The sequence below is a fragment of the Mirounga leonina genome, unplaced genomic scaffold, assembly GCF_011800145.1.
Source record: "Mirounga leonina isolate KUSES-001 unplaced genomic scaffold, KU_Mleo_1.0 Mir_173, whole genome shotgun sequence".
Classification (NCBI taxonomy): Eukaryota; Metazoa; Chordata; class Mammalia; order Carnivora; family Phocidae; genus Mirounga; species Mirounga leonina.
Genome location: NW_023270447.1, coordinates 62,999,662 through 63,021,824, shown reverse-complemented (window position 1 = coordinate 63,021,824; position 22,163 = coordinate 62,999,662). Strand labels below are relative to the sequence as shown.

General features: G+C 53.2%; 1 protein-coding gene across 2 annotated transcripts in view; it reads right to left on the bottom strand.

The window, feature by feature from the left end:
- Window positions 1-11,917: 11,917 nt before the first annotated feature.
- The window catches only part of RIMS3 (regulating synaptic membrane exocytosis 3), a 39,130-nt gene continuing 28,884 nt past the window's right edge, over window positions 11,918-22,163 (bottom strand). For both annotated transcript variants that reach the window (XM_035018888.1, XM_035018889.1), the window contains exons 6-8: window positions 20,025-20,126; window positions 19,561-19,700; window positions 11,918-18,013 (exon numbers count right to left, since the gene is read on the bottom strand). In XM_035018888.1, the coding sequence (XP_034874779.1) occupies window positions 17,801-18,013; window positions 19,561-19,700; window positions 20,025-20,126 (455 nt within the window). In that variant the 3' untranslated portion in view covers window positions 11,918-17,800. The remainder of the gene's footprint in view (window positions 18,014-19,560; window positions 19,701-20,024; window positions 20,127-22,163) is intronic.

Below are 22,163 nucleotides of genomic sequence, written 5' to 3'. Positions count from 1 at the left end.
TTATTCGTTAACCATTGTTGGGGACCTCCTCTGTAAGGACAGAGGAGGAGGAAGAATAATAGTACGTGAACTGATGCTCTTGACATCTGCTCTCAAGCCCTTGGGTGCCCCTCTCTGGTTGGGTCTGGTAGATGAAGAAAGTCAATGTTCTCATGGTGCTTTGACGGTTATTCCGAGGTTTCACAGCCTGGACACATCTCTCCTTCGGTGAGCTTGACCCAGAGGAATGCCCCTCTGTTCCAGGTGGCTGCTGAGGATTCATTCCTCAGCCTCTGTCCGCCAAGGTCTCCTCAACCCTCCAGACAGTCCTGTGGGTTGGGACCCAAGACCATGCTGCCAGGTCCTTTCCAGCTTCCAGCGCACACAAAACATTTGTACCCCCTTGCCATAGCACATTCAGGCACGAGATCGGTCGCAGTGCAGCAAGACGCCCTGACCAATGCCATCAAACAGACTTCCTCTGGCCCTCCAGATTTCCACATCCACGGCCACTGCCACGTTCCCAAGCATCATCCCTCAGCCTCTTTGCTCCCGGCTCAGGAACACAATTCTCAGCTGTCCTGGTGGGCCCCTGGAAGACCCCTGGAAGCCCCCTGCATGAAGCTGAGGTTCCAGAGTAGCATCACCACCAAAGTGGAGGGACGACCCTCGGCCTGGCATCAGCAACACTGCCCTATAGAAGTCCCTTCACTCCTCTCCTCTTGGCCTCCTTTGTCTGGCAGAAGGTTTGAGGAGTTCTGGGAGAGATCCTTAGGTCATTTGCCTTGCAGATCCCCATAGGGCGATTTGGGCCCTCCACTCTGGGATCTCACGTGCCTTGCATCTGGTCTCACATCGACTGGATCTTTTTGCCAAGTCAAAACTTCAGTTTCAGTTCACTAAACTGAATTCAGTTCAATTCACTTCAACTCCGTCCACTTTGAAGAGTACTCAGTACCACGTGGGAATTCTGCAGCTCACCAGTAGTGTGCCTGCCGGCTTTAAGAAAACTCGAGAGTTAGGGCAATGTTGTCTGAAGGTGCGGGGCTCTCTCTGCCCACTGAGTAGCTGGGTAACTTCAGGCAAGTTACTTGTACAAGTAACTTCTCAGGGTTGTAACGAGGATCGAACAAGTGGATGCCAGCCAAGTGCGGAGAAGAGCCCCTGAAGTCTAGTGAGTTCTAAGTACGGGTCCGCTGTTACTACTCTCCTCTTTCCGTCAGCCAGCTGCAGCTCAGCCCCGTCTCGGGGTGGCTTCCCTCATTCTACTGAAAGAATAAAGCAACCAGAAAGGGAAGCCCTCCTCTTCCTGCCCCCAAACCTACCAGCATGCCTGCATCTGTGCGGACGGATGTTCTTTCTGTCCTTTGCCCGTTAAAAATAGCCTTGCTCCCCTCCCCAACCCGTGCTCGAGACCCCACCCCATCTTCCTTCAGGGACTTGCCTTCCCCCCCCCTTCCAGTGTCACTGACTTCCCCGGCTGACAACAGGCAGAGAACTTTTAGAACAAGAGCCAAAAAAAACAAAAACAAAAACCCAAGCCCTTCCTTAAGCCTGCGTCCCCTGGCAGCCTCTGTAGAATGGGGCAGGAAAGCAGAAGACAGACACCCCCCCCCGCGGGGACCCTGAGAGAAGAAGGACCTCATAAACCACGTCAAGGGCTGAACACGGCGCCTCGCTCTCAGCCAGCGCAGAAATGTTAGCTCTAGGGTTCTTGTGGCTACCCTCGGGGCAACAATTTTCATTTCAGTGCTCACTGCCAGGGTGGCAGCTCTTCAGAAGATATTTTAGGCAACAATTACATTTTCGGATCCAAAGTTGGGATACAGTTCACGTAACGCACTTCAATATTTCTCTATATTATAGCCGATTCCCATTTGATCAATCAGACACCACAGTCTCCTGCCCGCCAGCTGGCAAGTTTGAATTAGCTCACTCTCTTCGTCTTAGTATATATTTTTTTTTCTTCATTAACGTGTCCGCCACTCTCTCTGCCCTGACCAGGAGAAAACACTTTGGCACAAAGTAAGAAGCGCAATGGGCCTTGGCTTGGGGACAAGTCTTCCCTCCGGGTTGGGGCTGCCCTCCCTGCCATCCCAGCCCTGAGCGTGGGGAGAGTCTCTGGAACCTGGGGTGCTTTGCCCTCAACCCCAACTGTTGGCAGAGGCATCGAGGCTCCCAAGGTGAGCGGGTTCCAGACCTATATTTTGGGGTGCAGAGCAATCCTGCCTCGAGGCTCCTAAAGCCGGTGGAGGAACAACCCCTCCCCCACCAGCTCCAACACCTGTGCTGCCCTATCTTTTCAGGCCTAAGTGGAGAAACCTTCCCATTCAATTCAATTCACATCCAAATCCATTCAAACCAGAAGGAGCTGAGGAATTCCTCTTAAGATAAGCTATCTGGGTGCCCCCTCATGCCTAAGGCAAAGAGCAAATATGTACAGAGCGAGCATAATTCTACAAAAGGAAGCAGAGGAGGGAAGGCCCTTCCTCCAGGCCAATACTCACCAGCGCAGACCGAAAGCTCTGGGGCTTGCACGCAGGGTGGTCCCAGCTGAGCAGGGGCAACCCCTCCCCAGGCCGCCTCCCTTAAAATAAGAACGCGCTCCATTGGGCACAGCTGTATTTCTTGCCACCTTTAGGGAGTTCCTTGATTGGGTTGGGTTACCGCTAGCCTGATAACTCAATCACCTTGATTCAATTATGGGTGAAGTCTATAGAACACCTGTGAGGGTGGTAGCTCCATGGGCTTGTTTATCCCCTGAACTAATTTTCTTTAAATATCCAGTGCAGGGTGGGTTCAAGCGGAAGGCCCTTAGTAAGGCCACGAGATGCGCGTACTCGCAGGAGTTATTAGGCATATCACTCCTGGCCCCTGACCAGCCGCTTCCACCACACACTGAGGCTGCTCACTGTCCCCTGTGTAAATGCAAAAGGTCCTTATTTTGTCTGATTATTCCCTTCATCTTAAAACACTCTCTTGCCTGGGGTTCCACGACACCCTACGCTCCTGGGTTTCCTCCTGCCCCTTGGGCTGCTCATCTCCAGTCCAGTTTGTAGGCTCCTCAGCCTGTCTGGGGCCATAAATGCTGTTCTTTGGTCTTGGGTGCTGTCTCTTCTCCCTTTATACACCTTTTGAAGAGTGTATTTCTGCAGATGCTTCTCAAATGGGATGCTTCACTCAGATCTCTCTCCTGAGCTGCCCACAGACAAGGCAAAGGCCAGCTGATGTCCTCCAGGGCACTTGATTCTTAGTAAGTCAAAACCAGGACCCATCACCTTCCCATGCTTTCTCCCGCCAGACAAACCCAGTCTTCTAGTCCTCCCCATGCACCCTGTTTCCTAAGTCAGAACCGAGAGCGCTAAGCTGACTTCTCCAGGTATCTCCCTCCCAACGAGTCAGTAAGTCCTGCCCGTTCTGCCCCCTTAATCTATCTCAGATTGCCCCCTCCCGCACGCCCTGGCCGGGTGGAGGCTAACTCTCCACCTTCTGGCTCCAGATTCACGGCAACAGCTCCCTACCCGCGCTCCTCGCTTCCTCCTTCCGTGGAGCCCACGTGCGCGACCCGAGGAGTGTTTCTAAAACACGATTCCAACCGTGTCTTTCTCCTTCTCAAAAGCTTTCAGAGCCTCCTACCTTTCGTAGGGTGAAGTCCATCCCCTGAAGGAGGCTTACAGAGCCCTTCCAGGAGAGAACGCAGCTCCTGCAGAAACGCCCCGAAACTCCACGCGCAACGAGCTGGGCGCCGCAGCGAGACTTCCCGGCGCTCTCGGGACGTGCGTCTTCTGAGCTGTTCTTTCTTTCTCTTTTAAGATTTTATTTATTTATTTGACAGAGAGACACAGCGAGAGAGGGAACACAAGCAGGGGGAGCGGGAGAGGGAGAAGCAGGCTTCCCGCCGAGCGGGGAGCCCGATGCGGGGCTCGATCCCAGGATCCTGGGATCATGACCTGAGCCGAAGGCAGACGCTTAACGACTGAGCCACCCAGGCGCCCCTAACTTATGCTTTATTTTATTTTATTTATTTATTTATTTATTTATTTATTTTTAAAGACTTTATTTATTTGACAGCAAGAGAGGGAACACAAGCAGGGGGAGTGGGGAGGGAGAAGCAGGCTTCCCGCGGAGCAGGGAGCCCGATGTGGGGCTCGATCCCAGGACCCCAGGATCATGACCTGAGCCGAAGGCAGACGCTTAACCGCTGAGCCACCCAGGCGCCCCTGCGCTGTTCTTTCTTTTCCCTGGACGTTGCTGCCGTAGCAACCCCACCCCTTTAGCTCCGCGAATTCTCTCCCCCACCACACGCCGCCCTCTCACTGCTGGGGCCTGGCTGCAGCCCCCGGAGGTGCTGCCCCGCGCTCCTGCCCAGCCACGTGCCCCGAGCTCCCACTCTCCTTCCAGGGGTCCCCTGAGCAGTCTCTGCCTCGCTCCTGGGCCACCAGGCCTGGCTCAGCACCCTGCGGTGAGCTTCCATGCCCCCTGGGCCTCCCCTAGCCGCCCTTGTCACACGGTCTCTGATGACCTTTCGTTTGTGTCCCACTAGATGGCAGCCGTTTTGTGACAACAGAGGGTTGTTGTCCTGTTGGTTCTGATTCTCTGAAGAGCCATGACTAATACAGTGTATTAAGAGTTCAGGGAAGTTCAGGGACACTCCGAGGGTGGAGTGTCCGACTCTTGGTTTCAGCTCAGGTCGTGATCTCATGGGTTGTGGGATGGAGCCCTTCACTGGGCTCCTCACTCAGCAGGAAGTCTGCTTGAAAATTCTCTCCCTCTGCCCCTCTACCCCTCATGCTCAAGCTCTCTCTCTAAAAATAAATAAATAAATCTTTTTTTTTTTTAAGAGTTCATGGAAGGGGCAGGTGCACACACACATACAGTAATAGGACAGGATTCACTGATAAAGCAGAGGTTCTGGTCCAAGGTGGGAGGCTTAGTAATCCTATAAGATCCTCCTTCTGTACTGAATCAGAGAAATGAAAAAACATATATTTTAATAAATCCATCTTAATACTGGGAATCAGGAAGGGATTTCCTCAGTGGAGGAGAAATGATTAGGAATCCCTGAAAGCCAGAACTAGATCAGCTCACAGGGACACATCAGTGACTGATGAGTACTTGAGAATCCCTAACATTTGAGGAATTCTAAAATCATAAAAGAGGCACAACGGAGACAGAAGGGATGGTTGTGGCTGTTGTCATTACAAACATGTCCCCTTACATGCCCGTCCCCTTCCCCAATGTAGTCATTTAATGAAAAGAGCACAGAACCAGGTGCCCAGTTTCTGGTTCTGCTATTGTTCCAAGGCTGTGGCCCTGGGCAAACTGTCTACCTCTATCTGGGCATAGTTTCTTCTTCCTTAACATGGAGGTAACACTCCTGGCCTGTGAAATTCTAATGGGACCGAGTGAGACAGTTGTGGGGACATCTAATGCAGTGACCAAAGGGAAGCTCTAAACTCTCCTCGACTTGTGCTCCAGGGCCTTCCTCCCCTGGCGCCCATACCCAGGCCTGGAGGTGAGCTCAACTGTTGCTCAGTGAGTGGGTCAGTTTTGCTGTTCCCTTCATGTTCAGTCTCTTTCCTGGGTATATGCTGCAGGCTTTCCTGTGGCAGGGAGATAAGGTGCTTGTTGTAAATTCTGGCAATGGCTGGACAGGGATAGCAGGTGCCTTCCTAGTCTCCTTACAGGATGACAGAGAGTGGCCACCTCCCTCACCTCTGTCTAGGGCAGACCCGAATGGCCAGAAGGACCCCCGCGACTCCCTGGAGAGCCCTATACTTTGACCCACTGCCAGTCAGCCTGGGATTGGTTTTGTTTGTTTGTTTCTAAGATTTATTTATTTATTTGAGACGGGTGGGGGGCAGGGAGAGAGAATCCCAAGCAGACTGCATATGGAGTGTGGATTCTGCCCCCCCCCAGATGCAGGACCCAATCTCAGGACCCCGAGATCACGACCTGAGTCGAAACCAAAAGCCAGCTGCCTAACCATCTGCACCACCCAGACACCCTTGGGATTGTTTTTATGAGCTCTGGGTTGGGTTCTGTTCACACTGTGTCCCTAACTGACTGTTGGGTGATTTTGAACAACCTGTGGGCCTTTGTTTCTTAATTTATAAGATGGAAAAGCTCTACTTGAGGCCCTCCAAGTCAAAATGTTGTAGAATCTTGGACTCTCTTTTAATGGAATCTGAGTCATAATGGAATCAAGCAAGGAAAGAATGCAGAACAGTGAAACCATCACACAGACCCTCATTATGCAGAAGAGGCTGCCTGGCTTCGCTCCCGCTCAACGTCCTCTTCATCATACTTCTCCGGCCCCAGCTGGGCTTTCGGCCCCCTCCCTGCCTCCTCTCCTGCCTCTTGTCCCTATGACGTCCCTGTATCTGTGCCCTGTGCCTGCTTCAGTCACCAGTTACTCTGACCAACCTGGTCTTCTTCCCACCTCATGCCCAGACCACCTGCCTCCTCTTACCAGTTTCACCCCTTCCCACCTCCCTGCCTGGAGCCCCTCCACCCTTGCCTGCCCCCCTGCTCCTCCCACCACCTGCCTTCCCCCCTCCCCTGCAACCGCCACTGCTTCCAACTTGCCCCCCTCTTCTTCCACACTTCTCCCTTTACCCCGGCCTCTCCTACTCACCCTGCTTCTTCCCCCACCTGCATGGGCCTTGGGCCCAAATAGGCCTCCCCTACTCCTGCTAGGACATCTGCCCCAAACAGTCCTCACCGGGCCTGATGATTCCCACACGCCATCGTGGGGGCCTCATGTCCCTCCCAGTGGGGACCCTGGCCCAGCCCAGAACTCCTGGGAAGGCGGTACCCAGCATGCTGGTGACCTGGTGAACATGGGGGACGCTGGGTGATGACCAGCAGGCATACAACCAGGAGGGCCACCTCCCTCAGGTAAGGGTCTCTTTCCCAAGATGGGGGGCTTAGCTACCCCCATGTCCTGGTTATCTTGCTGCCTGAGAATAGCACATGCCTCCATTTCCATTCCCTACATCATAGATAAATGGGGATCTTATTATTTGACATAAGAGACTCCACAGGGAGTAAAGCTTGGGGCAGATTGCTGAATCTTGATGATTCTTGTCCATCTCAACACGTAAGTCAAGGACACTGATACACACACGGACACACACTGTGTGCACCAGCAGGCCCAAGTCACCACAACCCTGAGCAGAGATCAGCACGGAGTGCGAGGTAGCTTTGGCCTGATGATGGTTTGAATGGAATGTTCTGAGACGTTCTGTTTTCGCACCCTTTTATGCCATCTGAAAAACTTGGTTCTGATCTCTTAGTTTCTATCTCATGTTGATCAGTTGAGGTCCCTGTGGCCATAGAACACATTTCCCCTGGGATGAGGAACCTTTTTTTTTTTTAACATCAGGATCAGAGGACTGAGTTAATCATGCTTTTATCATTGGCCTGAGTGAGGCCCCTCTTTTGTTCTATTTATTCACTTTCATGCCCATTTTTCATTTCTCCTCCCCTCGTGAAAACACTACTCAAAATGTTTTGATGTGTATGTGTATGTATTCTCACAAAATCTGTGGTGTTATTTTGTTAGCTGTATTTTTAATTTTCGTACGTGAGATTGTGCGCTAGACTTCATTGTGTTTACTACCTTTCACCCGCACTCTTTTCAAGATGTGCCTCTGTGTGTGTGTCATCTCTGCTTCTCACTTCCACACTGTGTCCTGCCGAGCATCTCCTCCAGATTACACTCATCCATTTCCCCAGGGACAGCCACACACCTCGACGCTCTGACTCTCCACCATGGTGGACACTTCCAAACCAACCATCCTGCTACATGCCCACTTGTGACACTATGGGAGAGTTTTTTGGGACAGGTGCCCAGCACGGGGAGCACTGAGTTAAAGAGTCTAATCTTCCATCATTCACGTGCAAGTGTTCTTCTTGGGATGAGAAACTGTTCATTAAATATGTCCCTAAGGTGAGTTCAGCAAGCTCCCTCTGGGCCATTCTATGCCCAAGACCTAGGAAGTAAAATAGTTTTATGAAACCTACAAGATAACTTTTGGCTTTTTATAACCAGCCTATATTTCACAAATTTTCCTGGATCTCAGTGGTTTTTCTTTATCTGTTTCTGGAGTTTTGGGGCAAGTACACACGCCTATGAATCAAGACTGTAGACTCTTCTTGACCACCAGCACCAGCCAACATGAGTGAATGGGTTAACATCTGTTGTCAGGCTTTATTTATAAAGAGGCTGCATGCTGGACATCTTCTGGAACCTCTTTACACTTTGTTCTTATAATTATTAGTTAGTATTACCAATTACAGTAGTTACTGTTCTATGTCAGTCCATAAAACCTCACACTTTCAGAAGCTATTGAGATCTTTAGTAAGTTCCTTTTCCTTAGGCAGGTTGCTCTTCCTGTGTCCCTTATCCCTGTCTCGTTGATTGGCCAGGCTTGAAAGGCACCCCCCTTTGTAATTGTCCTCTTACACTACCTGGGCCTATGGCTAAACCATGAAGATGCAGGACTAGTGATGGCTGAGCTGGAGAGGAATGCAGGGGCCTACCCTCAGAGAGACCCTGGCTGGAGTTTCCTGGGTAACTTCCTTCCAGGTGCACCATCTCATCTGTATCCCAGCAACACCCAGGATAATCCTTTATGACCTCTAAGGCCTTCCCACTCTGAGAATGCACCTCTTGCAGGAAGAGAGAAGGTTTCCAACGTTCTTATCAAAGCTGTGATCTTCTCAGATGGCCCTTACCCTGGAATTTACAAAGTAACGTTGCTAAACGTATATGCCGATGTAACCACGACCACATCCAGATGTAGAGTGTTTCATTATCACCCCAAATTTCTCTGTGATCCTTTGCAGTCAATACCACCCACCCCAAATTCTCAGGAAACACCAATTGGCATTTTGTCCCTATAGATTTTTCTTGTGTGGGCTAGAATTTCATATAACAGTATTTACCCTTTCGTGTCTGATTTGTTTCATTCAGGATGCTGTTTCTGCCATCCATCCATGTTGTCTTGTATATCAGTAGTTCATTCTCTTTAGTGCTGAGTGGGATCCCAAAATTGTTTTTCCATTGCACTTGTTGCTAGGTATGACCGTTATCAATCTGTTGCCTCTCGACTCCAAATCGGCCCTTCATTACCTGCTCTGCAATAGTAGGAGAGCCCCTTGAAGCAATTCTCCTTTGCAGTGAGAACAATACCGAGCCATGTCAGTAGATGGCGCTGGAGGGACACTGCAGGAGGAAGGCGCGTCCCTTCCCTGGCCCAAGGTGCTTCTGTTGGCTTCTCCTCCTCTGACTGAGACTGCTGCCAGAGATGAATGCATGGGGACATCCATTGCACAGCCCCAGCTATGCATCAAGAGCACACAATGCCTGTGAGCTCACAGCCTCCGGCCTACCCCAGTGCCCACCTTGCTACACCCTCCCATCATGGACTCTGCAAACCTCCAGCCTCACACACCCTGCTGGTGAGCAGGATACCGAGTCCCCTGTTGCCAACCTGTCGGCCTCAGCCCACCAGCTCCTAGAGGAGTGTTTCCGGTGGCCCTCCAGACACGGACACGTGCATCCCAGGCCTTCACCACTCTGCCTGCAAGTAGGTTCCCGACTCGGGCTCTCCCGGGGCACTCCATGCTAACCTCTACCGCCAGTGACCTGGAGACCATGGGCCAAGCATGACACATTTTTCAATAAGGTTTGAATCCCAGCTTGAAGGAGAGGGTCCCCTTCTAATTTGTTCCCTCCTTGGATACTCTCCTTCTGCCTTAGAATCCTCTGTAGAGTTCTCTTAGGGTCACTCCACTGCAGAGGTAATAATTTTTAAAATTCTATTTTCCTTGTTCAAATTACCATGTGGCTTCCATATTCCGCTGGGCCCCTGAGAGATATGTTAGACATTTGTATCGTTTCAAAGTTTTGGCTGTTATGAATAAAGCTGCCATGAACATTTTGTCTTTGGATGGCCATAGGTTGTCATTTTTCCTGATAAACACCCAGAAGGGGAATTGCTGGGTCACGTGGTAAGCGCATAAGCAATTTAAAAGAAATTGCCAAACCGTTTTCCAGACTGGCTGCACCATTTTATATTTCCAGCAAAAATGCTGCTCCCATCCCTGCCAGCACTTGACATTGCCAGTCTTTAATCTGAGCCATTCTAGTGGGTACGCAGCTCCCTGATGAATGGTGATGGAGTGTCTTTTCAGATGCCAGGTGGCAATCTGTGTATCTTCTTTCGTGACACATCTGTTCCAACCTTTTGCCCATTATTCCTTTGGTTCTCTTATTAAGTTGTCATCTTATTAGGAGTCTTAATGGTGTCCTTCACAGAGATTTTAGTTTGGATGAAATCCAATTTATCTTTTTATTTCAGGGTTAGTGCTTTTTGTGTTCTAAGAAACCACTACCTACCACAAAGTTGTGAAGATTTTTTTACATTTTCTTGTAGGAATTTTATAATTTTAACTTTTATATTTGGGTCTATGATCCACTTTGAGTTAGTTTTGTGTATAATGTGTAGAATGCGAAGTAAGGGCCAAAGTTTGTATTTTTCCCTTCAAATATCCAGTTGTTGCAGCACCATTTGTTGACAAGATTATGGAATTACTTTGGCACCTTTGTCAAAAGTCAGTTGGCTGAGCATAAGTCTGGTTCTGCATACTGGTCTGTGCCACTGGCTTTTGGTCCATCCTTATGCCAACACCACACTTACTTAGTAAGTCTTACAGTCAGGTAACATAACTCTTCCAACTTGGTTCTTCTTTTGCAAAATTGCTTTAGCTATTCAAGGTCTTTTGCATTTCCAAATAAATTTTAGCATCAGCATGTCAATTTCTCCAGAAAGCCTGTTGGGATTTTTATTGAAAGTGCAATGCATCTAGCGATAAATATGGGGAGAACTGACATCTTCACAATATTGTGTCTTTCAATCCATGAATATGGTATGACTTACTCTCCATATAGTCTTTAATTTCTCTCACACTGCATCTCTCCGACCATTCTTCTGCAATCATATCTCGCTTTGACGAGAGCCGGGAAAAGTCTTCCACTTTTAAAGACCCAAATGATTAGACTGGGCCCACCCAGATAATCCAGAGAGCAGAAGTGGAAAATAAGTAAAAGACAGAAACCTGGGAAACATTAGGGCTCATAGAGTGAGCCTGGTTTCATGAGCCTTCCCTCAAGAGAGGGGGTCCCCTGGAAATGCAAGGCCAAGAGCCAGAGCCAAAGAACTGGAGGTCACGCTGGAGGACTCTTGGGGAAGAGGATGCTAGCCTTTCCCCCGGCAAGCATGTGACATTGGGACACTTCCTTTATCCATCTTCTGACCCCACAGACCCAGGCCTAGGAGGACAAGGGCACTGCCCAGAAGTGATGAAATGTTAACATACCTTTCTGTCCCTCCCTGAGGCAGGGAGGGGAAGGGGTGTCCCAGGGGTCGATGACTGCTGTAGTTCACAGCACTGGAGGTCAACTGCATGTTTACTGCTTGTAGCAAGTGTGACTGAAGCCAACGAGACTGCCCCAGCCACATGCCTGAGCAGAGCTCCTGGACCTGAGAGCTCAGAAAGAAATGCATGCGGGATCAAAAGCAGTGGCCTTAGCTCCATCTTACCTTCTCTTCTATTTGACACTGGGCGTCCCTTGTGGAGTCTGTGGAAATAGAAGGCTTCGAGGGCCTGTAAGCAGGCAGCGGGGGACAGCTGGGAAGCTGCCTGGCCCCATCAGATTCCATGGCCCACGGACATCAATGTGGCAACAAAGTCCCCACACAGGAGTCAGAGGCCCCGGTGAGAACTTTTGAGGCCTTTTCCCAAGATGTCCTGCCCTCTCCTGCCTCTCAGCCTTGGCGTCCACCTCCTCTTTCTCGTTTTAGTCACCCGCAACCCTGTTTTCTCTCTCCTAGAATTAAGAACCGTCTTCAGAAAGCAACACAAGAGACCATTTTCAAACTGACTTTAATCTTTTTTGTTTTTTTCTGCCCAAATATCGTACATGCAGAAGCCATGTGAAGAATTTTCTCCTCGAGGGAATTGGCAAGAATGTTGTCGGAAAGAGCCGGAAGTCCTCCCCAGCTGTCCACCTGCCACCTAGGAGCCACAGCAAGTTTGGAAAGATGCTGCACATAGAAAATGTAGAGAGCACAGATATAAAAGGCTAATTGCTTCTTATCTAAACAGTGTGCTTGTCAGTCCCTATCAGCGATCTCTTTCTTTGCAGGATGCATTTGGAAATTCTAAAAAAGGGGTTCCTGCCTCCTGTGAATTTACATTCTGAAGGAGTGGATAGACTAATCAGGCCAACTTTCCCTAAGGAAGCAGCCACTCACTCTGCCTGCTGAGGTGAGGTCTGCTGAGAGAGTCTGGAGAGAGGGGTGGTGTCAAGAAGCAAAATACTTGGACGGGGAGTAAGTGCCCCCTCTCTTCCCGTCAAGGAGCATTGCCTTTCACATTCTCGGGTGTTCTACTCTCTCCCACGGATGTCATTCTAGAAGCAGAGAGGAGGACTGACCCAGTCTCATCTGCCGGTGGGGGTACTGAGCTATGCAGGACGCAGCTGAGGGGGTCCCATCACATCAGCACCTTGAAAATTGTCCACTGTAGACAACCCTTAAGTATTTCCGGTCATTACACAAGAAGAAAAGAGGGAGAACAAACCACAAAGAGGTGGAAGCAGAGTCTGTTAGGATTCCCAGAGTTCTTGTCAGAAGCAGCGCATCTGGGCGCGGATGGATGAGAACCTGCACCCAGTCGGGGTACCAGGAGCTGGACAAAACCAGCCCGTGGACCCAGGCGCACCAGGCTGGAAACCCTCCTCGCTCCAGATCAGACTTTTAAAACCTGGAGGGAACCATGGAGCAACTAGCAAATGCTCTGATTTTGCAGATGAGGAAGCTGAGGCCCAGACAAGTGAGGAGTCTTGCACAGAGTCACAGTTTGGGACAAAACTGTATAGGACAGCCTTTGATTCTCTGTAGCCAGCTATCCAGGCCATCGAGCTGGGGGGCGGATGCTCTGTGGCCCCTGGATTCCCAGGGCCCCTTTCTTTAGCCAAACTCTCTGGAACCCAGTCCCCAGGGACCCTTCCTGACATCGGTGTGAACTCCCTGGGGGGGGGGGGGGGGCGGGGAGGCACAAGGCCCCCGGCCTTACTAAGTTTCCAACTAGGGCCCTGGAAAGTTCCCCCAAAGCAGTAACGCACTTTTCTCAACAAGCACTGACCCAAGCTAGTCTAGGCCCCTGACAGAATTCAGTTTCTCTTATTGGTGTGGTTTTCCTCACAGGCACAGCCAGGCTGGGCCCACAAAAGCCCGAGCTCGGGGTTTGGGGGGAGAAGGAGTTGCTTTGCTACATGGAAAGATTAAGCCCTTTGTCAGAGAACAAGGTCCCCCATCAGGCATGACAACAGCCGAAGCCGCCTTTGTGGGGCCTCACCGGCAGGGCTGGCGCCCAGGGAGACCAAGTTGCTCTCTTTGGCATCACCGACATTGCTCTGAGATGCTCAGGCACTCTCAAAATCAGCCTTTCCCAGCCAGACCAGGCCCCGCCAGCCGCCACCAGGCCTCCCCTGACTGGGCGGGGCTCCCCTGCCTTCAGTCGTTGAGTGTTTGGTTTTGCCCCATCCTCTTCTGACCTGAGTGAAAAGCAGACTTGAGGAAGAAGACAGGAGAAGAATCTACACGCCCATCTCCTCCCTCTTCGTTCGAAGAAAGAGAATCCAGTACAGGAAGCAGCATGTTCACGAGCCTCTTTCCGTGTCAGGATCGGGGAGGAGAAGACGCCGGGGAGAGGAGCATAAAGGGAGGAGGCAGCAGGGAGCAGGCCTCTTCTTTTCCATCTCCTTGCAGACGCCTGCCCGCCCGCAGAAATGCTGCGGGGCCCACCTGGGCCTGAGCGGTGCGCCCTCTCCCTCCAGCCAGGTAGCGGGGCGCCTCGTCTCCATCATCAAGCAAAGGCAGCCGTTTCTTGCACAGAGTTTGCACAGTGCAGGAAGCAATCAGAGACCCAGAAGAGCGGCCTTCCTGAAGCTCTGCTGCTTTCTGGGCCGAGGAGGATAGGGAATCGGAGGCATCGGGGAGCCCCGGAGCCCCCGCGGGGAGGAGCTCAGCGGCCCCCCCGGGCAGCAGGGTGTGGAGCGAGAACCCTGGTTGCATGTCAGGGTTCCTGGTCACGGGGTCGAAGATTGTGCTACATTTCGTTTCCAGAGACATACCCTTGGAGGTCTCTATTGTCTCTGAGGGGGAGAGGGGGCTGTTCTCCTCAAGGCTGGCAGTAAAGAAGAGCTTGGGCATGCTTGCCCTGGTAGGGGTCACGCCCCTGGGAGAACTGGCAATCCCACGAGCGAGGAGCTACCCGGGTGCCCTCTTTCTGGAGCCCCTGGGCTCTGCCTCACCCCCGCCCCTGGGATGCCGGCATGCCGGGAGAGCCTCCTAAGCCCTCCGCTCCTTTCCTGGGAGAACGGGGAGGTGGAAGAGATGGGATGGGGAGGAGTTTTGGAGCTGGTTCTTCCCTGAAGGATCAAATCCCCCTTGTCAAACCTAGACGTGGCCCCATTTACTGGAGCGTGATTCATACCAAAGGCCCTCAGATGTCCCTGTAGGGATGGAGTCTATGAAGGAAGTGGGACACGTTGAACAGAGCAGAAACGTGAAGACAGATGCTCTGAATCATCCGTCACGGTTCCTGCCCACAGCCCAGCATTGCTGCAGGGCCACCCCCATCTCTGCCGCATCCTCCACGGACCTGCCAGAGCAGAGGAAGGGGGATGACAAAGCGTCCCGTCCTGTCCTCAGCTCTGGGTCTCACCTGGGGGAAACAGGCCTGCTGAGCCAGGGCGTGGTACCCAGCAGTGCGTCGGTCCCAGGTTAGGGAGCACTCTGGGGGAGATCGTGTTGCCTCCTTCCCCCACCATCCCCTCTTCAAAGATGCTCCCCACCCCAGGGAAGGCCAGGCGGCACACTGTGCCCCCTCCTCTCCTGGGACAGGCTAGCTCCCAAATGGCTTCTCAGAGAAGCCCCTGTATCGAGGAGGATGAGAGACCCTGAAACCCAGCCATTCACCATCACACATGCGTCAGCCTCAAGTGAACTCACCATCATGGGGGGAAATCCAGGTGCGGATTAGTAACTGATTTGGTACAAAGGGTTAAAGAGGATAATTCCCAAAGGTCAACCTGGGGAGAATTACTTCCCATTAAAGAGGTGGGATAAGAGCGGCCCAGCTCCTGGGCAGTTTGGGCAGCTAGGGCCTGGAGGCAGGTCAGCTCCAGTTACCCGCAGGTCAGGCCCCAGCTCGGGCTAGACCTTCTGCTGTGCTAACTAACCTGCCCCCAGAGGCAAGGGGACCGTGGCCTATAGCCACCCAGGGCCAGGCTCTCTGCTGGCAGCCCTCCACCTTCCCTGTCTTCCCAGGCCCCTCAAGGAATGAGGGTGATATCCCTCCCTGATATCCCCCATTCCCCTGGGTCTCGGTAGCACCACTCGGGGCTACATCAGCAAATGTCTACGCCATCCTAGGAGTCATTACTAATCCCGTGTAGAGTATGTTCACGCCATCCTGAGGGTGACTGTTTGGGAGAGGTGAATACATCACAGACAGGACATAAAATATCCTTTTGTGAGCGAGTTTCCCTCTCCCCACCCTAGGGTCAAAGAGTACAGAGCCCTTTGCCTTATTTTTAGAAACATGAGAAATGTGCGCATTACCCAATCCCAACAACGGGAGAGAATTTCTGCCTAAAGAGAAAACTCGACCCAGCTGCCTCCTCCCTCTCCCTACGCCCACAACCGTCCTCATCTGTGATAAGACAAGAGTGGAGGCTTTGGCAGCAGCCAGGAGCCCATTTGGTTCATTTCTTACTGCCCTTACCCACTTTCCGTCTGTGGGCAGGACCAGTAGGGTTTTCCTGGGAGGGAGGTTACCAGGCTCTGGCTTCAACCTGGTGTGGGTCCCTACCAGGAAAGGAGGCCCTTTATCTCCTGACAGCCGCCTCCTCCACCTGACCTCAGAATCCGCCTCTATGCCCATCTGTCCGGCTTTGGTTATGAACGGAGTCCAAGCACGCAGGCCCCGAGACTGCTCCACTGCTCAGCTGGGTAGCTCCCCTCCACCTTGAGCATGTGGGTCAGAGTCATGCAGCACTTGGGGCTGACGTCTGGGGAAGAGGCAGAGGGACGGTCTTCTCCATACCTTGACCCCTCTGCCACCTCTTTTCTTCCCACTAGACACGGACCCAAGGGCTGCTGTGTCCACCCCTTTGGGCAACCTCTCGCCTTTTGCCCTAGACCTGCGGAGGGAGAGGACAGATTTGGGCATTCCTAGCAGACATCTCACGGGTCCAGGCCCTGGTACCCGCCCCCACACAGGGGCCCAGCTGTCATATGAAGTCGGGGTTTGAGTGGCTTTGGGAAGCTCCAACCAGACAAGGGTGGGAAGAAAGCAGAGGCAGGGGAGGTGCCAAGAGCAGGCCAGGCCCCTCTCCAGAGGACAGCTGCGGAGTGCGGGGAGGCGGGGAGGCAGAGAGGGGTAAGTATTGCTTGTACAGAGCTGGTGACTGTGGCAGTCTAGCCGAGTCCAGAGCCAGGCTGTCCGTGAGGCCAGGAAGCTGGAGCCCAGGTGAGTCTGAGCTCCCAGACAGGGACCCTGGTCTGGAAATGAGCAAACAAAGAGAGACCCAAATGATCGACCTCACGCAGCTAATCCCCAAAGGTCAGACAGGATTCTCAACAGTGGCACAGGGCAGGTCAGCCCCAACCCTCCTCATCCCAGCAACAGCCCCACCCTCAGTGCTTCCTCCACAAGCCAGGCCCCACCAGGATGCACCCCAAGGGGGACAGGGCCACCCCCAGGGCCTGGAGAGCACACAGGCACCTCAGGGACCATCTGCTTTGGCAGAGAACATCCCCCCTGAGGCCAGCCTCTGGGGTGTCAAGACCCTCCAAGTCCACACCTCCTGGGGTCCACTGGGAGAGCTCCTTTGGCATGTTGGAAGCGAGGAGGCTCGGAGGAGGACAGGAGGTGAAGAACAACGCTAAGGGAGGTGCCCGCACTTCCCTCCAAGGGGCCTGGCCAGCCACCCTGGGAACTAAGTCTTCCTAGTGTTCCACTTGCAGGAAGGAGGCGGCTCCTGCCGAAGGGAGAAGGCGATCTCCAAGCCCTCAGCTTCCCAGGCATGTTCCGCTCCCCCGGCCCCCGGCCAGGGCACTAGATGAGCATGCGACATGCTGCATGTGCATTCGGTAGGAAGAGCTGCCAGAGCACTCGGTGGGGAGGAGGGTGTTGGGTCCCCGAAGGGCCTCAGTGTGGCCAGCTGCAGTGGGTACTACATTCCTCAAAATAGAGCAGCAGTGCTGGGAGAAGCACAGGTAGGACAAAGGACGAGACAGAAAACAAAGCAGGGACCAGCAAGAGGCGGCCCGGACAGGGACACGTGGGCTCCGTCCCGGGCACAAGACCAGGCAGGGTGGATGGGTGGCCACATCCCCCGCTTCCACCCCTGCACTCGGGGATCCGTGCCCACACAACACTCCTTTGGGTTTCTTTTCAACGAGACACAGAGAGATGTGGATTTTAGCTCATGTAGTCACCAAGACTGGCTATACCCAGACACGTGAACGGATAGAACATGGTCACAGACACACAGAGACACACACAGACACATACACACGCACACACTAGTCTCCGCTGCCAGTTGGGGTGGGCCCAGTAGCCGACAGGCATGCAGCAGGGCAAGGGGTCCAGAGAGACACGAAGACTATGTACAGGGGGTGGGGAGGGGCCGTCAGGCAGCCCTTCCCACACTGCCTCCCGGCCTCTTCTGAGGTCCTTAGGAGCACGAGGGGCTGGTGGCACTCTCCAGGGAGGACTGGGACAGGCGCCTGGTGAGGGATCCAAGTGTAGAGTCTGCCACTGAGGACGTGGGGAAGAGTTTGTACCAGCCCGTGACCGCGGCACTCAGGTCCAGCTCGTCCAGCATGATCTGGGCCATGCCCATGAAGCATTTGTGGTCCATGCGGCCGTAGTCTCCCCAGACAATCACCTGCGGGGGAGGGGGTGGGAAACGGGGGGCGCTGAGCCAACTCCCCGACTTCAGGGCTCAGTAGTGGACCCAGGAACCGGCAAGTCTCACTAAAGCACAGATGAGGCAGAGAGAGCCGGAACCGAGACTGATTTGGGGGCAACAGCTTACTGAGCACTGAAGACGTGCCAGCCTCCATCGTACCGACTCCTCTCCATTATCTCAGCCGTTACAACCGTCTAGGTAAAGGTGCTACGTACCATCGTCTCGACAAAGAGGCAACGACAGCTCAGAGAGGTTAATGAGCCCAAAGATACACAGTAATTGGTGGCGGAGCTGGGATCAGAACCTGGGTCTGACTTCCAGAGCCTCCCAGCATCCCAGATGGCAGCCTTCCCCAGTAAGAAGCAGACGGAAAGAGTCTGGGACCTGAGTCACAGCTTCTAGTCTGCTGCTGGCGAACGGCGGAGCTTGGGGAGACCCCTGGCCCTCACTGGACCTCAGTGTTCCCACCCAGAAAACTGGAAGAGGGGAAGAGATTAGCTCAGTGATTTTCAAACTTGTATTTTTATCGGTGGATCTTTTTCTCAAAATGGAATCCCAATATATATATACATGAAAACAGACACCCAGGATCCTCCCTACCCCCACAGAACCCCAGGGTTCTGCAGTCCTAGCCATTTGCGACCCCAAGGGCACTTGCTACACAACCACCTCAGCCCGGAGGAACAGCCCTAGATGAGTAGTTACACAGCCCAGACAGCCCCTGGCTCAGGCCTCTCCTCTGCCACCCATGTGGCCTCAGGCAAGGCCCCCAGCCACAACCACCACTAATACTCTGAGAGCGGCTGTCTACGGGCCAGGCACTCAGTGAGGCCCTCCATGTGCATCTCTCATTTACACTTCACAGTATGCCACCCACAGACCATGATGGTGCTGGAACTTGAACCCAGGACTGAACCTAGAGACCAGCCCCCACTTAGCCTCTTGCTAAGCACCTCAGGTGCTTCGTCTGTGAATGGGCGTGATGATCCCTCCCTCCCGGGACTGTCGTGAAGGGCACCGCACTCTCTCGGAGTTGGGGTGGCGTCACCTTGGCCTGGGCCACCTGGGCTCTGCAAGTCGCTAGCTGAAACCTCAAGTAAGTCACTTCACCTTTCTGAGACTGCAAGATGGGGAGAATCATACCTACTTCACAGCATCGTCTGGAGGCTGAAAGGAGGTCAGGATTGGAAAGCCCTTCGCCCAGAGCCTGGCACGGAGCTGATGCGCAATAAGCATTAGCACCAGGCAGAAAGAGAAGGCGGTGGTCAAACGCTGCTTCTACCTACAAGCTGAGCAACCTGGGGTGGGGGGTGGGCAGTGGACTTATCCCCCTGAACTCTGGTTTCCTTACAAATCAACCAGGGGCAAAAACCCCTCACTGGGCTGTGAAAACAAACGGGTCATGCGCATTAATGCACTTGGTACAGTGCCCGGCACAGGACGCATCATACATGAAAGAGATTTTAAACTACAACTTGCAGTTTTGGGGAGTCGTCCTGCCCCAGGGGCCCCGTAGCACTCACCTGCAGCACCTTGCCCTGGGGCCCCTCGTCGAAGAGCAGAGCCTGCTGGTACAGGGGGTCACAGGTCTTCTTGGCCACCTTTGTCTTCTTTTTGGCCAAGCAGGCCCCGTTCTCAAGCAGGTAAACCTTGATATAGGTGGCTAAGGGATGGGAGAAAGCATGCTGGGGAGGGGTCCAGGACAGACTGATCCCCTAACGTCCTACTGCTCCTGGAGGTGAGCAAGGTGAGTGGGATGAGCTGACCAGTGGACAGCAGTAGAAGATGGGCTCAAACACTGACTCGCCCATCTCCCCTCCCCTCAACCCTGTCCACAGGCCTTCCGGGCCAGCCATGACTCCGGGGTCGAGAACACTGATCTAGGCCAATGGGCAGCTGAGGACACGCTAGACCCGGAGCTCAGCTGCGCACCCCTGCCTGGCAGGACCCCGTATCCAAAACCCCTCTTCCCGCTGCTCGGCCTCACCTGGGAGGGATTTGGAGCCTGGTTTGGGGGTCAGGCCCCGAGCCTCAATCACTTCCACCTCTAGCTGGCCACTGCGGTCCATGATGGCAATGTGCACATCCCCTGCAAGGAAGAAAAGGGACCCTCCAGGCAGAGGCAGAGCCGGGGCGGGCTGGCCAGCTGCTGTGCAGAGTACAGTCTGCAGAGGGCGCTACAGTGCTGGAACCCGCAAAACATGCAGCGGACTGCTTGTGCCAGAACGGCTCTCGAGGGGCCCCTTGAAAGGAGGTGAGAAATACTTTGATAGGTCCCCTGGGGCAAGGGCGGGGGCATGACCCTCAAGGGGCATGCTTGGGTAGCAACGAATGGCTGCCCAACTCCCAGTAAGTCCCAGTGAACTGGGGGGCTCCTGTCTTACTGAGCAGAATAGCAGCCCTCGGCCACTCCCCAAATATTTACAGACTCTCCTTTTGAAAAGATGCCGAGATAGGAGCCTGCGCAGGACAGGAGGCATTGCCTGGGAATTAGGGCCTGTTTGCACCCGGGCCAAAGGATGCAGGGAAGGCCAGTTCTCCCGGGAGCAGAGAACTGAGAACTCCTCGCTGCGCTCCCACAAACGATTACCTCGCCGAGGCAAGTTCTGTATGAAGTCATGTCAGTTATTTCTAGAACTCTTAGCTTTGTTCAACATCGGTTAGCGGAATTTGAAATTATGCATTAGTCACTTGGAACAACCTTCAAAGGAATGCAGAATCATAAGCCTGATGCAGAGAAATTAAAATTGGCCAGACTTTGGGTTCAGCCACCCATTTTAGATACTCCGAGCTATCATGTAATTGTTTGTATTTGCATACTTGGGAAGATGGGGATTTATTACTTTCAGGAAACATCCTGGAAGTCATCACCCTCCCTCTAGCTATTTCTGACCTCCCCGTGGGGATGGAAGAGGGGAGGTCTTACTCTTAACATCCCTAAGGAGATAAGCAAAGGCAAGCCTGTCCTTCCCACTTCTAGACACCAGGAGGCACCACACACAAGTGTTCTAGGCTGGGAAAGCACAAAAGCCTTGTGGAGGTGGCTGGCTCCTCTCACTGCCTCCCAGTCCCTGGCTGGGCCTAGGGCTGGGAAAAGCAGACTCCCCAGGCCCTTAAGAGCCTGTAAGCAAGGGCTGAGAATTAGGCAAATCCTACCCCAGGGCCAGAGGAGAGCTGGTGCTCACCCTCCGAGGGTCCCCGTGGACGAAGGCTCCTGTGGAAGCATGTCTGAGAAAACCGAAGCAGTGCAGTGGGAAGAGTACTGGCCTGGGACTGAAACCCAGCTCCAGTGCAGGGCTCGCAGCAGGGCACTGTCTGAGCCCCGCTTCCTCATGTGCTGTGAGGTCGAAGGTCGAACACTGTTCCAATGAGGACTGAGTCCAGATGCCTGGGGGCAGACTGCTCAGGTCGGACTGATGGGGAAGGGGGAGAGGCAAGGGGCATCTCTGGGGAAGCAAGTTCCTGGGAGGAGCCCCCAGAGCCAACACAACCAGTATCTAAGACAGAGGGAGAGAGGGAGGGAGGTGGGAGGGAGCCAGAAGTGCAACTAAGAGGACCGAGTAGAGACCCGGGAAGTAGGTCCCAGCTGCAGGGAAGGGGGATGAGAAAATTATTTAAAAGGCTTTTAGGTGCCAGGCAGGTAGAAGTAACAAGTCCAATAAGACACAGTTCCTCAGGAGTAAATGAAACACTTCATTCAAAGCATCGGATAGGAACTCGATGAATTGTTGTTAGATTGCGGAACTAAGGCAGGGATTCTTATTCCCATTTTACAGATGAGGAAACGGAGGCTCAAAGAAGGGGAGTGACATGCCCAAGGTCACACAGAGCACCAGGGGTAGCACAGACTCGCTGAGCATCAAAGCTGCGACGCCTCTGGTTTACCGTCTTTTTTTTTTTTTTTTATGATTTTATTTATTTATGTGAGACAGAGAGAATGAGAGAGAGCACATGAGAGGGGGGAGGGTCAGAGGGAGAAGCAGGCTCCCTGCCGAGCAGGGAGCCCGATGCGGGACTCGATCCAGGGACTCCAGGATCATGACCTGAGCCGAAAGCAGTCGCTCAACCAACTGAGCCACCCAGGCGCCCCCTCTGGTTCACTGTCTTACACCGAGCAGGCACTCGG